Consider the following 15,120-nt stretch of genomic DNA (forward strand, 5'->3'; position numbering starts at 1 on the left):
AATATGGGAAAAGTAGTAGTTTATTTAAAGCCATAATTACAAATAAAGAAATGGCCTATATGAAAACTGTCTGTAAAGTCATCATCACTGCTGGAATCCATTAGAAATACATTATCAAAATTCATCCAAAACCCTTTGAACACATGGTGATTTGTAGATTGTTGTACACACACATTATATATATATATATATATATATATATATATATATACACACACACACTTTTTAATAATCACATTTTATCCAAATATATTGTTATGAAAAGAACTAACTTTTGAAACTTTTGTGGACTCTAGAAAAATAAAGACTTGTGTCAAAAAGGATAAAAGTACATGGTCTATGTATAATAGAATATCATGGCAGAAATTAAGTGCATAAGTACTCACTCAAGAGCGAAGTTGCTGGTAAATGCAGATTAAATATAGGGAAATAAACCAACAAAATAAAGTTGGTTCGCTCTGAGGGATGTTCAGAGATATATAAATGAAAAGAATAAGGGACTTCCTCGTGGTTTGAGGGTTTCACAGACCTACTCACTATATTCAGCAAGTGCACATAGCAGTTTACCTTGTTCTTATGCATATTGCCGGTTAATTAGTTTAGACTGACCCTAGATGTGCAGTAGATCAGTCCAGCTCTTCTGGTAGTGTTGCATTATGTGGCATCTGGCCTGGGTGATGATGACTAGGAGGAATGCAAGGACAAACCCAAGTGTCCATTGCTGAGGCACAGGGCAGCTATTCTAGAACACAAGAGGATCGCTGGTTTTCGTCCAAATACAGAGGAGAGAACTTCGCTTGTGGTTGAGATAATCTGCCTCATTGTACACCATCTCAAAGTTCAACAATGCAGAAAACTAGGATTTTTTTTTCCACCCAGCCGCGCGTTTCCCTCCTGCCACACGTAGTATGTTCAGAAGTCAACCATTTGTGACACAGCTTGATTTAAAAAAAGGCCTGAGCTCAAAAGGTAAAAAATAACAAAGTATGGCCGTGACTCAAAAATAAAACATCTTTATCTTTAAGCATTTTTTCTCTCATTCAAGGGTATTTCTGAAGGATGAGTCTTCAAACTACACTACTTTGCCCAAGTGTGTTCAAGGAAGGATAGGAAAGGGTTAGCGCCGTCGGTAGGCAAGAAATTATCAAAAAGCTAGGCAAAATGAACACCATTGGCATAAACCCTCGGAAAACCCAAACAAGAATTTATATTATTAAAACAAACCAAAACAACCCTCTCGACCCTAGACATAGACATACCAATCTGGAAGACCACATAGAAAGACCATAAGGAAGCCCATATAGGAAGACCATAAAGGAAAAAATATGAATACCATAAGGAAGACCATAGGAACATAGCAAAACCATAAGGAAGACCATCGGCAAACCATATAGGCAATCACACAAATTGTGAATTCCACCGACTGCGCCAGGAATAGGATTAGGGAACATTATATGTAAACATGGAGACATACTGCGAACAAGACATTTGTGCATTGGTGCAGGTTTACACACTGCATCCAGCATTCAACCCCTCGGGGGGTGTTAAAGGGGGAGGAACAGGGGTCAGGTGCAAGAAAAGGACCTAGGGATTTCATGATTCCCCTCTCCTAGTCCTTGTGTGTGGTGAGACGGGAATGCCGGCTCACTAGTGGGTCTTCATCAGGTCGATACATCCCTGCAACAGAGCCACGTTGCTCTGCGGACAAAGGGGAGAAAGGGCTATGTAATACTGTACCCTTTATTTTATGGTCCTTTACGAGTCCTTTACTTAACAAATCTCCATTTCCATTTGCCATCTCATGGAAAGTGTCGGCTTGTGACCACATTTAAAGCTAATTTCATAACTGCATAGGCATGATCAAATAGACATCCGTATACCATTGTTAGCATTACCTTTGCGTGCTTAATCTCAAGCTCAGCCATCTCGATGAGGTTCTTCCTGAAGGCCACAACACGCCTGCCCTTAAAACTGGTGAGCTCTGTAACCACAAGTCAGCTAGTGAGACACGTACGTGCAACACGACACATGCAACAGGCCATTACTGTCAGATGGGTTACAAGTGTGTTGCGCACACACACACACACACACACACACACACACACACACACACACACAAACACACAAACACACACACACACCTCTCTTGCCGGACTCTGAGAGCTTGTCAAACTTCTGCAGGCATTGCTGCTGCTGGTCCTCGGCCTGGGGGATATCTCTGCTCTTTAACCTGGCTTTATCCAAAGCCTTGTTGGAGTTCTCGTAGTCCGCCAGGGCCCTTGCGCGCCTGTACAAAAGGTCCTGAGGGGCACGCACATTAACTGATTAATGTACTCACCGGTATGGACAAGTCCTACTTCATCAATGGTATGCACCAAACATGAAACTTAGCTTGAAGCTCATCATGAATTCATTGTGATTTGAAGACGCTCTCCTTAGGGAAAGCAAGACTGGCTGAAACGAGTCTCACCTTGGCGGCCTGGATGTCCCTCATGTAGTATCGGAGGAGCTCTGTGAGCTTCAGCTCCTGGTCGGAGGCCACCCGACCCTCCACTTTCTGCAGAAAACGATACCACGCGGCCCGTGTTAAATGGAGGATCTCTGAATGGGCTGTAGCCCATAAACCTGAAATGTCACATTTTGACTGCAGCCATGAATTATCATTAGATGGTAGCCGTGTTCTTTATCTTTTTTACCCTCAGCTTCTCAAAAAGGTCTGCCAACTTCTCAAAGTGTCTGCGGAAAACATAAAAGAAGGCTTAATTAGCGCTTGTTAAAAGTGACATGAAAAATCCATACATAGCTTCAAGTCAAACAAGTCAAACATTATATAATCAAAAGTTGCCATCAAAAAGCCCACATGTCTTCCGGTAGGCTCTTTTCAGAAACTGGATGGCTTTCATTCCGTATACAAGAGTTTCATTTGACTAAAGGTTACCAAGACGTCGGAGGGGAGATGGAGGCGATAATATAAATCACATCTGTTCTGTGTTTGCTAATGCCAGAAGATCTCTTTTCCTTAAGCAGTTAGAAGTGTATGGCAGTTTCATGCATGTCTAAAATTTAACAATACAATGTATTTGATGATGATCAATAAAACATGAGTCATCTCCTTTGATCATTATTAATGATGGTCAACCGTTGAGAAAGATGATTATGAAAATATCTTAACTATAGCAGTGTAGTCTGGGTTACAGAGTGGTGAGTCAACAGTGTCTGATGGATGGTTGTGCTTTGCCCAAATAACGGCCTCAATCCAGAGCCAAACCAAATGGCATCTGTACATGAGCTACACAAAAGAGCATTGGAAGGCTGTGACTAACTAGATGTTCTAAATAGATACAAACATATTTCTGCAGCACAGTGATAGGTCAAACATACAAGAGTATTTCGCTCTTAGGCCAGCTATTTAATGGAAAAAGTGTTTTTCCATAAACATGAGTTTGTAACGTAGTAGAGCAAAGGCCATCTCGAGGGCGTGGCAGTGCTAGTAAAATAGTTATAACATGGAGGACAGGGCTGTGTTCCACATAGATATTATTTCCTACATGGTAACCAAGCCATTCTCATTTCAAAACATCTCAGACCCTGCTCTGTCAACCAGACACCAGGAGGAGTGCTGGACCAGGGGACAGGTCTGCAGTGATTCAGTCAAGAGCATTGCTGACCACTTCAAGCACTCCCTTGCACTAGTCACTTCACCATTTGCCTTTTTTACTTGAGTGAAAACTTGGCATAGTTTTCCCAGGACAAGTTCCAATCCAGCCACCCAAGACTTTCAGATAACCATCCATCTAGATATGTGCAAGCTGGTCTGATGTGCAATATTTCCTAAGAACCATCTGTAAAAATGAGCGAGCTGCACTAAGAAAACATTTACAATCGTTTTGTGTTGGCATGACAACGACATAGTGAACCCGTCACATACAACAGTATGCATTTACATTTACATTTAGGGCATTTAGCAGATGCTTTTATCCAAAGCGACTTACAATAAGTGCATTTGTTACAATAAGTACATTTGTCATAAGAAGTGAAACAATATATCGCTGTCGGTACAGTAAAGATGTTCATAGAACCAAGTGCAAGTATGACAATCGCTAGGCTAACCCATTCCCTGTGTAAAGCAATGATAGCAGCTACTGTAGATGCTACACAATTAAGTACCTTGAATAAGTGCAATGTACAAGTGCCAGGACGTACAACATTCAATGGTGGCTGTGCATTGGTTTCTATGCAGAGTTGAGGTGAACTCTGAACAGGTGAGTTTTGAGTCTTTTGCGGAAGCTGGTGAGCGACTCTGCATGCATCACTTACTTCTTAATGGCTGTGCTATCGTCAGCAGATATGCTGCTAAGAGTGGCAGAGATGTGAATGTAATCATCAGCCACATCTAGTGGGAGAAGAAAAAATAAAATCATTCCAATGAAACGTGTTCCGCACCTGGGTAAACAAAAAATGAACTCAAAAGGCATAACTCCTTCAATACTTTTGTGCGAGCGAGTCATTTTCTCTGCTTTGATAGTGGAGTCTTTAATCTTGCTATAATAATCCAGCAAGAACGTCTTCTCCTGCTCAAAGAAATCATCCACTTCCTGCAAAAAGAAAACTCCAAACAAAAGAAAATAAATTAAGAAAAAAAGGGATACTGTGAAAATGAGAAATGCCAGCAGGCAGTGATAGTAGAGCGTGCTCGTGGCGCCGCGGTCCCACCTTTATCCCAGAGATGATGACCTCATCCGCAGTCTTCACCATGTTCTTGAAAAAACCTCCAAACATTTCCTTTGCATTCTTCCTTCGCACAGTCAGCTATAACGAAAAAACAGGATTTTTTATCATCATGAAGTTGAATCTAAACAAAATCCTTGTACCACGTCTGGATCATTGCACGTATAACTAGTATCCGTGGATACGTCACATTGTATATTTTCCACACACAATATGTGTGACATTGGCAGTGTGTAATGCGGTTACAAGCACTGAAAGCGCTGCTCCAAGCTGGCATGTGTAGACCTTGACACTACGAACCAGAAAAGGCATTAATGCTGATCTCAGCAGGATGTAGGCAATGTATCACATGTCTTCTCCATTTCCCTGCTTCCTCTCCCTCTTAACGAACAGCAACAGCATGATTGCACACTCACGTCCTGGTCGTATTCCAAGAAAATGTGGAAGTTGCGATCCTTGCTCAGAATAGGGTGAGACGACAGTCTTTGCAGGAAGACTTCGTGGACCTGGACAGTCTTTTTGAACACGGCTAGATATTCACTGAAAGAATGGGAAATTAAACCGGGGACAGTCAATATCAAACAAATATGAACTCGATAGTAAGACGCTGACATGGGGTGACCACGAGAAGAACTCACGCCTCCAGTTCCTGCTTCATCTTGGCATACTCCTCCTTCGTCATCGTGGCTTCACCTTCCCCTAATTTGTGCATTTTCTCTCTTGGGCTCTCAAAGTCAGGTTTGGGTGGGGCAGGGGGGATCTGATGAGGTGGAGATTTAAAAAAAAAAAAAGAAAGAAAGAAGGAAGTTAAAAGGATATTTCCATCATGTCCACGATATGTTAACGTGTGTCTAGGGTGGGTTTGATAGAGACTCACGATGAGCCCAGCATATTCTTCCGTCTCCACCAAAGTGTCATGGAGCCAAATGAAGTCCTCATGTTGTCTGGGTACTGAAAAATCGGGCTTCTGGAAAGAGCTTAACGTCGTCTGGGAAGAGAGAGTTGCTTTTCGTTCAATGACATCTCTCTCGCACATAACGTAAAGATAAAGACATGAAGAAATGGTGTTTGTTTGGGGCAAAGTTTTACCTTAGTATGGACGGTAAACTTGACTTTGTCCCTTTCGCAAAGAGCATCAGGAATGTCAATAATAAGAGCGGTGTCATTGTTGAGGTCCACTGACACAGATCGTGTCTAAGAAGACGATAGGAGAAAAATAGAGAAACGGTTATTTTCAATGGTAGCAAACTGTTCCATATCCATATATAATTTAGGTATATATCATCATCAAATGTACAGTTAAATACTGGTTAATATTATTCTGGGGCTGTTAGATTGTGTACATTACCATTTAGGCATACTTTAAACAATGCAAATCACTGGTATTTTGTTCTTTTCCACAAGAAGAAGTGAAATGTTGGCAAAGCATTGGGAAAGGTTGGTGGATAAAACAGTAAGAAGGTTGTTATTATTGCTGTGGATTTCTGCTTGCTTTTGAACTGTTAAATGCAAGTTGAAGCAGTGAAAGTGTGATAGTGAAGTAAACTACAAAAAAAGGAAGTCGATTAAGAAGTTGTTAAATTATACACACGTTTCACTCCCATGCCAATTCTCCTCACTTCCTCTCTATCTGAGTCTTCCCATTTCAAGCAAAACACATCTTTGTATAGACATAGTATACACAAATCATTCGTGTCATTTAAATGCAACAGGCCAAACTGAAGTGTGGAGACGGTTTGAATTTGCATCCCGTTTTGAAGGCAGTCGGTTGAATCATACAGAAAAGTACAATGCACTGTACATTTAGTTATAGGGCATGAAACTTAGTGTTCAGAAACATTGTAGTAACGTTATATTACAATACTCTTTTTACTATTTTTATTAACATCTTCACTCCAGCTTTAAGGGGCTGTCAGCCCACCAGTGAACACACGGGATATGCAGCGTTTGATTATTCCAATGGCAATCCTTTGTAGTTTAATTAAAACTAGATTTAAGAGTGTCTAGGTCACTTTCAGTATCTCCACATAAAACGTGTCCATGCTAGTCAGTTGCTAACCAGCATAACTTTGACGGCTGAAGAAGACTCTCGTCTCCGGACTGTCTAACGTTACTCCTAATCAGTCAACTGCAGAAGTATTGCAACAACTAAACAACACACACACAACCACAAGCGATGCCTTTGCAAAACTATTAACAAAGAGTCACCAAACTGAAGGGATTGATCGACGTTTGTATCTGCTAACGTACACTAGCCAGACACAGATCCCTCTGCTAGGGATCGTACCCGTGTCAGACAGAGACGAGCCTTTGTGGGTTAACGTTACCTTCTCTTTGTCGCTCTCCCCCAGGGCAGTGGTCATGATGAAGGAGCTCGGTCTGAGGCACCGACAACCGCTCTGTGGTTCCAAGTGGGGAGGAATAAGTCTGGAGTACAAAACAATGTCGGACTAGGAGATGATTTAGCTAGCAAGGCAGGGAGTTTGCTAGCTAGCTGACAGGCTGTCAGATGTTGTTTTTTTTCCCGATGACAGCGTAAATCCCGCCCAAGAATAATATCTGCCAAGAGGAAACTGTTATTGGTTTAGAGACCGGAGACGCCGCTTTGGCCTTGGATCGCACGTCAACGTCGCCGCCATATTGGAGAGGTAAAGACTGGCCGGTAAACAAATACAAGTTATCAGAGGAGCCCCGCTTTTTGTGAGTTAAGGAAATATACCGTTTACATCTCTCAATCCACTAGAGTGAGTTATTCTATCTACTGAAATAGGATTTATGATCTACGCGGGGTTAAACATATATATAAAGCTAAAAGTATATATTTTAAATATAATATGTAAATAATAGGATTTATTATGAATATCAAAGCGGTTGATTGAAATCGGTTGAGAATTGTCAACGTTATAGTGCTTTCTATCCAGAAGAACCGCTTGCTTTAATTTGTTTGCAGACCAATCTTGACCTCTAAAATATGGCGGCGACGTTGACGTACTGCAGCAACGGGTCGAGGAAGTCAATGCGCCGTCTATGCATATCTGTTCAAGGGTTTACAGTTTCACTCACACCACTTTAAGTCTGTGTGTCGCGGGGCGCTTTGTGCATACTACTTAAATATATATAATGCCTTTGAACATTATAATATATTTTACAGACAGTTCGTGGCTTATGTTGAGATATATTTGATTGATCATTGTTGTTGTGCTTTGTCGGTAAAGTATGCACTGAACACCTATACCACACGAGAGCATTTAAATGTAACAGGGCGATTTGCATTATGGGTAAATAAATAAATGTAGTTTTATCTCGACAAGTCCACTGCTGTCTTCCTATGCTCACATGTCAATGTAATAACTACATTACCCAGCTCTTAAATGACAGCATTTTAAAATGCGCGTCGTTTAGGAAATGTATTGGTAACGTGGAGCCCTGTCTCCCATACAGAATGTTACTTGTCCAACAGTTCCGTTCCAGCTATAAGTGTGTAATGTAGACTCAAACCGCAGAAATGTACGGTTACCAATTGCTGCGATTTGGTAAGCATTTGACCTCTCCTGGGTTCGCGTCTAGACGAATCACTCAATGTGTTTACCATTCTCAGAACTTCTCCACTTTCAATTTCAGCTTGTCTCCCAAAAGAAATAGCCCGTACAGCTCAGTGGACAGTGAGCGATATTCTTCTCTTATAAAGTCCGTTGTCAAACCAAGGGTGAGTTCCCAAACCCCAGAGTCACTTGACGTTGAAAATGATCACATATACGGACCCGTTGTCAAGTCGCAAACACAGGTTCAGAGACATGAGTCCAGAGAGCCTAAAGTGATTTGGCCATTGATAAACTGTGAGAGAGCTGATACTTTTGAGGGGGACGTTGGACCTCTAACCCGGATCCCACTGGAGCGGGGTCCAAGACGGTCTCTGGTCCCAAGTGTTACCCGCATTCTCCAGAGGACACTATCACCCGAGCAATTGTTCTATTTGGAGAGATGGAAAAAGAGGATGATTGCAGACCTGGGAGAGGAAGGGTTTAAAGAATATAGTGCATGTAAGTGTATTTCCAGGAGGCTCACTTCACAAAAATATAGTTTTTAATTGTATAGGATCCTAAACATTTGTTAACTTGACGATTTAAAAACCCACATTTCTTTGTACTGCTTCTCTTTTTTAAGGTTTGTTTAGAAATGGCCACCTTTTCCATAATGCTGTGGAGGATATTCTCACTGCAGAAAAGAAGGACACAGACCCTTCAGATGCATTTGGATCTCCGGAAGTGGGAGGATTTGTTGATAGCATCTCTCATATACTAGAAGACGTCAGCGGAGTGAGGGCAATCGAAAGCACTGTACAGCATGGGTCCCTGAACTACCTGGGCATTGTGGATTGTGTGGCACGCTACAGGTAGCCCTACATTTTATATTTCAATGACTCCTGAAAATAATTGTATATGCCATAATGTATGCAGACCTGTTTCCTATTTGTTCTGTTGAATCTTTAGGGGTGTACTGTGTGTGATTGAATGGAAGACATCAGAGAGACCAAAGCCGTATCTCAGCAACACGTATGATAACCCTCTTCAGGTGGCAGCGTATGCTGGGGCTTTGAATAACGATGACAACTATAATTACCAGGTATTTGCTTTTCAGTAATGTCACAATAAATAAATAAAAATGCTAAAATATGTTCATTTCCTAAACTGGCCATTTTGTCTTTCTCCTAAAACAGGTTGAAAATGGACTTATTGTTGTGGCCTACAAGGATGGCTCACCTGCACACGTTCATCGGCTGGGCTCGGAACTGCTTTTGGAATTCTGGCAAAAGTGGTTGCTTCGCTTGGAGGACTTTGTAGAGCAGAAATGAGCGAGGTCAACATTTTAGATTGGACTTGGCTGAGAGATGTAGTTGTCTTTTACTCGAGTATATATTTTTATACATATTTGTCGATATTAAAAGTTTATAAAATCCAATATTTTCAATGTCTGAGGTCTTGACTGCTGATTTAATTTCAAAACTGGAATATTTCAATGTTAATTTCATGTCAGTGAATGATATTTTATTTCTAGTATACAATGAGCATTGTCAATCCCTGACATGGAGTTAAAAAGTGGAGTCTGTCTTCCCCTCCAGATCCTCTTGATGCCTTCAAGTTCAACTACTGATTTAATCCACATTTTACTTCCAACTTAATATATGTAGGTCTGCTGTTAAGGAGCGGTCTCTTGAGGAACCGACAATGTATGATGAATTCCACATGATCAGTGGTTAACAGATACCACAGTCAAACAACAATGTACAACGTGGTGGATTCCAGCGCTGGTTGTAAATGTACAGCAGCCTTTACAATCTGACCTTGATAAAGGCTTGTGAAATGTAAACCCATTGATGGCCGTTTCAGAAACCCAACGTAATCTTTACATGATATGATTGAGATGATTCAAGTAGAGCAATGCTTAAATACAAAAATAAATGTTGTATCCTCAGAAGTTGCATTCCCACCAGGCAGCCCTGTATGATGGATCTTCAACAAAGCCCAGGTTCTTGAAGAGCCTGTAGGACACTGTGTTCTCCTCCTCCACAAAGCAGTACACTGGAAAGCCCTGGCCACGGAGTTTCCGGGCCATGCAGCTCACCAGGGCTTTGGCGTAGCCCTTTCCTCTGTGTGCTGGTAGCGTGTGAAGCATGCCCATGGCACAGTAATCATACAGTAGAATCCAGGAAACAGGTTGTCCAAGGTCATCGATGATGCAACATGAGGGAGAGTTGCTAATCATCTTTTTAATGCGCCTTACTCCTTTCTCATCCCCTCCGAACTTCCAAGTTGTGTTGACTAACTCAACATGGGAGTCATTCAAAGAGGAGATCCTAAAATGATCCTCGCTGTCAAAATTTGAAGAAGAGTATGAAAACGTTAACAATACAATAACTTTTTCGTTTTTTGTCCACTATTTTGGTGACTTATTAATCAGAAAAATATACTGCTGATATATATCATGTTCTAAAGTGAAGTGGAGTGACTTTTCTCCCAATGGTTTTGGTACAGATAAACAAAGACTACCTGTGTTCTGTTGAGAGCAGGGAATCAAAATCTGTCAAATGTAATAGATGCACATGCGATAGGCCCCGGAAGCTGCTGCCTCTTTGAGAGGATATTTCTTTGAACAATTGATTGTGGGACGTATCTATTCCTGTAGGAGAAATAAAGCTTAAATTTAAACCTAAGAAAAGTTTAAAGAAATATCTTTATCTATGTAGATATTTTTTAATTGTGTCACCTGCAAGCATGCAATAGCCACTCCAGTCAATGATCTCATCTTCTTTTAACATATTCGATAGAATCTGCTCATCAGTGCAGAACAATGAAACCCATTTTGTGTTCTCTGGAACATTCTTGTTCTAGAAATGAGAAACCCAGTAAACAGTATGCATATAATAAAAGTGTCGACGGACCATTGATTACTACGACTAGGTGGAAAATAACCACTAAAACCACTCCGGTGGAACGGCCTTATTGGTTCTTGTCCACTTTCTCTAGCTGTGTTGGAGACGCTGTTAGTCTAATAAATGTCACATATCATTGACTATTACGCTTTATTATCAAATCAACTTTTTATTCAATGCAATGCAAATGTACCTCGGTTTGGGGACGGCAGACTATAAGGTTAAACTCTGGCCAGGCGTCCACACAGATCTCCACAGCATGCCTACTCCCTTGGGTTCTGTTCAGAGCGAACAGAAGTCCACATACCTAACATAAACCCAGAACAGAATCTCTTTGAAATTCCAACATGGCATTTCAAGTTCTGCCATTTCAAAATCACGATTTCAAATGAGAAAAACCAGCGTTCGCTGATTCAGATACAACAATTCAAGTTGCAGATATTATTAACGCAGTGTTAATTAGCCTACTCATATTGAAGTACCTAGTCGAAATACGGAACACAAAATTCATGCAACAAAATTGAAAGCTGAAGCCAAGGACATGCCTAAGCGGTCAAGACTGAATGAGTTTTCTTTGATCACGTCAGAGGTCAATCATTAATAGACCAGAAGTCGATTGGATTTCGTTCAATCTCGATTGCTTAGGCCTGTGTTTGGAATGCCCTGATGCTGCAGTTCTAAGTTTTTATTGCTTGGATGTTCTGCTCCGTATTTAAAAAACTTGAATACGAGTACTGAATATCGTATTTCGAATATTTGCAACTTAGAATATCGTTTCTGAATTGGTGAACGTTGACATTCTTTTATTTGGAATCGAGTTTTTGAAATGGTGGACCTTGAAATAGCATGTTTGAATTTCAAGAGGTGAACTCGAAACGATTACATTCAGATGACCTTGTTTTCAAAGTATAATAGTTCCATGTTATGAATTCAATGGTGTTTACATTTCCAAAAAACTAAATTCAATGACTTTTAGTATCCAAAATATTATGGCAGTGATTTGCTTCCATAAATCAACAGACCCAACACATTCGCGGAAGCAGCATAGTCTACACTTGACATAATAAACAGCGATACATATATGCATATACATATATTGATCATATGTAGGTATATAACTGAATGCATGTAGCTTACCTTTAAACTTTTTGGTATATGCTTTTGAAGTAGACGATCGGCGATCCGTATTTCATGGTTGTTTAGAATCTTCATTGTAGTTACACTGTGGATACTTTTCCCATAACGCAACATTTTTTGTCTATAACACACACACACACACACACACACACACACACACACACACACACACACACACACACACACACACATGGACTTTATCACATTGCTGTGTTCTGGGAATGCCCTCTGCTGGGGGATCTTTTTACTTCACATTTTTACACCCGTTGAAATTGTATAATATATCTTACAACACAGAAAAGCTATAAGAGCTCACAAGAAGTGCTAAAATATGTTCAATTTGATAAAACGGCCAAATTGTCTTTCGCCTCAAGCAGTTTAACAATGGAGTTAGTGGCCTGTTGTGACTACAGGTAAACCGTATGGCTCAGCACACGTTCATCAGCTGGGCTCAAAACAGCTTTTGAAATTCTGGTGAAAGTGTTTGTTGAGCCTAGAGAACTTTGGAGAGCAGGAATGAGTGAGGTCAACATTTTAGATTGGACATTCCTAACCAAATGGATATTTGTGGGTATAGGAAATCGATCATGATGAGATTACTCTGAGACATGTAGTTGTCTTTTATTCATGAGAAGATTTTTTTTTATATAAAGGCCAATATCTTTATCAATATTAAACGTTTGTTAAACCAAATGTTTTCAATGCCTAATTTTTTATTTTTATTATTTCAAATTTGAAACTGAAATATTTCATGTCCGTGAATGCCATTTTATTCAAGCTTTGGTATTTTATGTGTACAAGGAGCAATGTCAATCCCTGACATGCCGTTATGTCTTCCTCTACAGACCCTCTTGATGCCAGGATTCCAGAGATGGGTATAAATTCACAGCGCCGTCGACCATGTGCCCTTGATAAATGTTATTCTTTGTCAAATGTAAACCCATTGATGGCTGTATCTGAAACCCAACTTAATCTATATATGAAATAATTGAAATGATTCAAAGCAATTCTAAAAAACAAAAAAAAGCACAAAATTGAAATCCTCAGAAGTTGCAATCCCACCAGGCAGCCCTGTATGACGGATCTTAACCCTAACCCAACAAAGCCCAGGTTCTTGAAGAGCCTGTAGGACACTGTGTTCTCTTCCTCCACAAAGCAGTACACTGGAAAGCCCTGGCCACGGAGTTTCCGGGCCATGCAGCTCACCAGGGCTTTGGCGTAGCCCTTTCCTCTGTGTGCTGGTAGCGTGTGAAGCATGCCCATGGCACAGTAATCATACAGTAGAATCCAGGAAACAGGTTGTCCAAGGTCATCGATGATGCAACATGAGGGAAAGTTGCCAATCATGTTTTTGATGTGTCTGCCTCCATCCTCATCCCCTCCGAACTTCCAAGTTTTGTTGACCAACTCAATGTTGGAGTCGTTCAAAGAGGAAATCCTAAAGTGATCCTCACTGTCAAAATTTGAAGAAGAACATAAAACGTTTGCAATACAATCACTATTTTGTCAACTTTTTTGGGTGACCAATTTAATGAGAAAAATATACAGCAAGTCAAGTCTTAACTGAAATGGAGTAACTTTTCTATACAGTACATTGTTACAGATACAAAGCCTACCTGTGTTCTGTTAAGAGCAGGGAATCAAAATCTGTCAAATGTAACAGATGCATATGACATTGGCTCCTGAAGCTGCTGCCTCTTTGAGAGGATATGTCTTTCAACAGTGGAGAATAAGAGTTGTCTATTCCTTTAGGAGAAAGAAAGCCGAGCATTGACATTGAGTGTGACCTGAGTGGTTCTACGATTGGATCTGGAATCTAAAGTCCAGAGATGGAAAATGTGTACAAAGGGTATATGCATTCCTTAGGTTAACAGATTCAGCCTACATCTTTATTTACTTTAAATAATAGTTGTTCTGACTATCAAAAATAATTAACTTGTTTTAGCTGGAGCATCTATCAGATGCGGTAGCATCTGTCAAAATATAACAGTCTGTTTACAAGCTACTGTTGTATTTAGTACGATTTTTATATTAATCTACATGTTTATTGCTTTGACTTTAATTGTTTTCTTTAAAATATATGTGTGTGTGTTGTTTTTACTTTTACTTTCTTTCAGTTTAAAGCAATAGAAGTTGAAAGAAATATATATTTATCTATTTAGATATTTTTCAATTGTCTCACCTGCAAAACTGAAAGAAGCCCTCCAGTCAACGACGTCATCTTCCTTTAAAATAGTCGATAACATCTGCTCATCCATGCAGAAAAAAGAAACCCGTTCCTCTGGCGCACTCTTGTTCTAGAAATGAGAAACCCAGTAAACAGTATGCATATAATATTAGTCTGTCAACTGCCCATGGTCCCTAACATGGACCATTGATTACTACCACTAGGAGAGGTCTCCAGAGTCACTACTCCGGACCACAAGCTTCAGCGAAGTTGGAAAATAACCAAGAAGGCCACTCAACTGGAGTAGTCTTAGTGGTTATTTTTCCAATTCGCTTATCCACTTTCTCTAGCTGTGTAGGAGACGCTGGAGGTCGAATAAATGTCACATCATATCATTGACTATTACGCTTTATTATCGAATCACCTTTTTATTCAATGCAATGCAAATGAAGTCCACATAAACCCAGAACAGAATCTATTATGGGAGCTAATCACTGCAAACATTTTTTTAATTCTAAAATATATTGAATTTTGTGTATCGAAACGTTAAAACAATTGAATTCATAAGATTGAAATGATTGATTGATTGACATTTGGAAACTAGGTCATCTGAATTTAAACGTTTTGAAATTCATCTCTTTGAAATTGCAAATATTTA

At 40.1% G+C, this 15,120-nt stretch overlaps 4 protein-coding genes across 4 annotated transcripts; 1 reads left to right on the top strand and 3 right to left on the bottom strand.

The window, feature by feature from the left end:
• Positions 1 to 2: 2 nt before the first annotated feature.
• Positions 3 to 7,237, bottom strand: snx5 (sorting nexin 5). The gene is made up of 13 exons (XM_079729086.1): positions 7,056 to 7,237; positions 5,818 to 5,922; positions 5,606 to 5,716; positions 5,367 to 5,488; positions 5,145 to 5,268; positions 4,714 to 4,809; positions 4,490 to 4,595; positions 4,318 to 4,393; positions 2,697 to 2,736; positions 2,471 to 2,557; positions 2,142 to 2,301; positions 1,896 to 1,981; positions 3 to 1,698 (listed from the first exon to the last, which is right to left on the bottom strand). The coding sequence occupies exons 1-13, from the start codon at positions 7,089 to 7,091 to the stop codon at positions 1,648 to 1,650; spliced, it is 1,200 nt and encodes a 399-aa protein (XP_079585212.1). The 5' UTR covers positions 7,092 to 7,237; the 3' UTR covers positions 3 to 1,647.
• On the top strand, positions 7,093 to 9,627 carry mgme1 (mitochondrial genome maintenance exonuclease 1; the record flags this gene model as incomplete). The annotated part of the gene is made up of 6 exons (XM_079729040.1): positions 7,093 to 7,105; positions 8,219 to 8,261; positions 8,350 to 8,768; positions 8,893 to 9,121; positions 9,219 to 9,351; positions 9,446 to 9,627. The coding sequence occupies 6 exons, from the start codon at positions 7,093 to 7,095 to the stop codon at positions 9,578 to 9,580; spliced, it is 972 nt and encodes a 323-aa protein (XP_079585166.1). The 3' UTR covers positions 9,581 to 9,627.
• Positions 9,628 to 9,693: 66 nt separating this feature from the next.
• Positions 9,694 to 13,197, bottom strand: LOC307070536 (glycine N-acyltransferase-like protein 3; the record flags this gene model as incomplete). Its single annotated transcript, XM_079729041.1, is given in 7 exon segments — positions 9,694 to 10,597; positions 10,776 to 10,905; positions 10,993 to 11,113; positions 11,352 to 11,465; positions 12,296 to 12,386; positions 12,388 to 12,416; positions 13,183 to 13,197. Coding segments are annotated over 7 exon segments (900 nt in total). The 3' UTR covers positions 9,694 to 10,197.
• Positions 13,198 to 13,338: 141 nt separating this feature from the next.
• On the bottom strand, positions 13,339 to 14,553 carry LOC307070537 (glycine N-acyltransferase-like protein 3; the record flags this gene model as incomplete). The annotated part of the gene is given in 4 exon segments (XM_079729042.1): positions 13,339 to 13,380; positions 13,385 to 13,748; positions 13,912 to 14,041; positions 14,478 to 14,553. Coding segments are annotated over 4 exon segments (612 nt in total).
• Positions 14,554 to 15,120: the final 567 nt, after the last annotated feature.

The sequence above is a fragment of the Pollachius pollachius genome (genome assembly GCF_949987615.1).
Source record: "Pollachius pollachius genome assembly, chromosome: 2".
In the NCBI taxonomy this organism is placed as follows: Eukaryota; Metazoa; Chordata; class Actinopteri; order Gadiformes; family Gadidae; genus Pollachius; species Pollachius pollachius.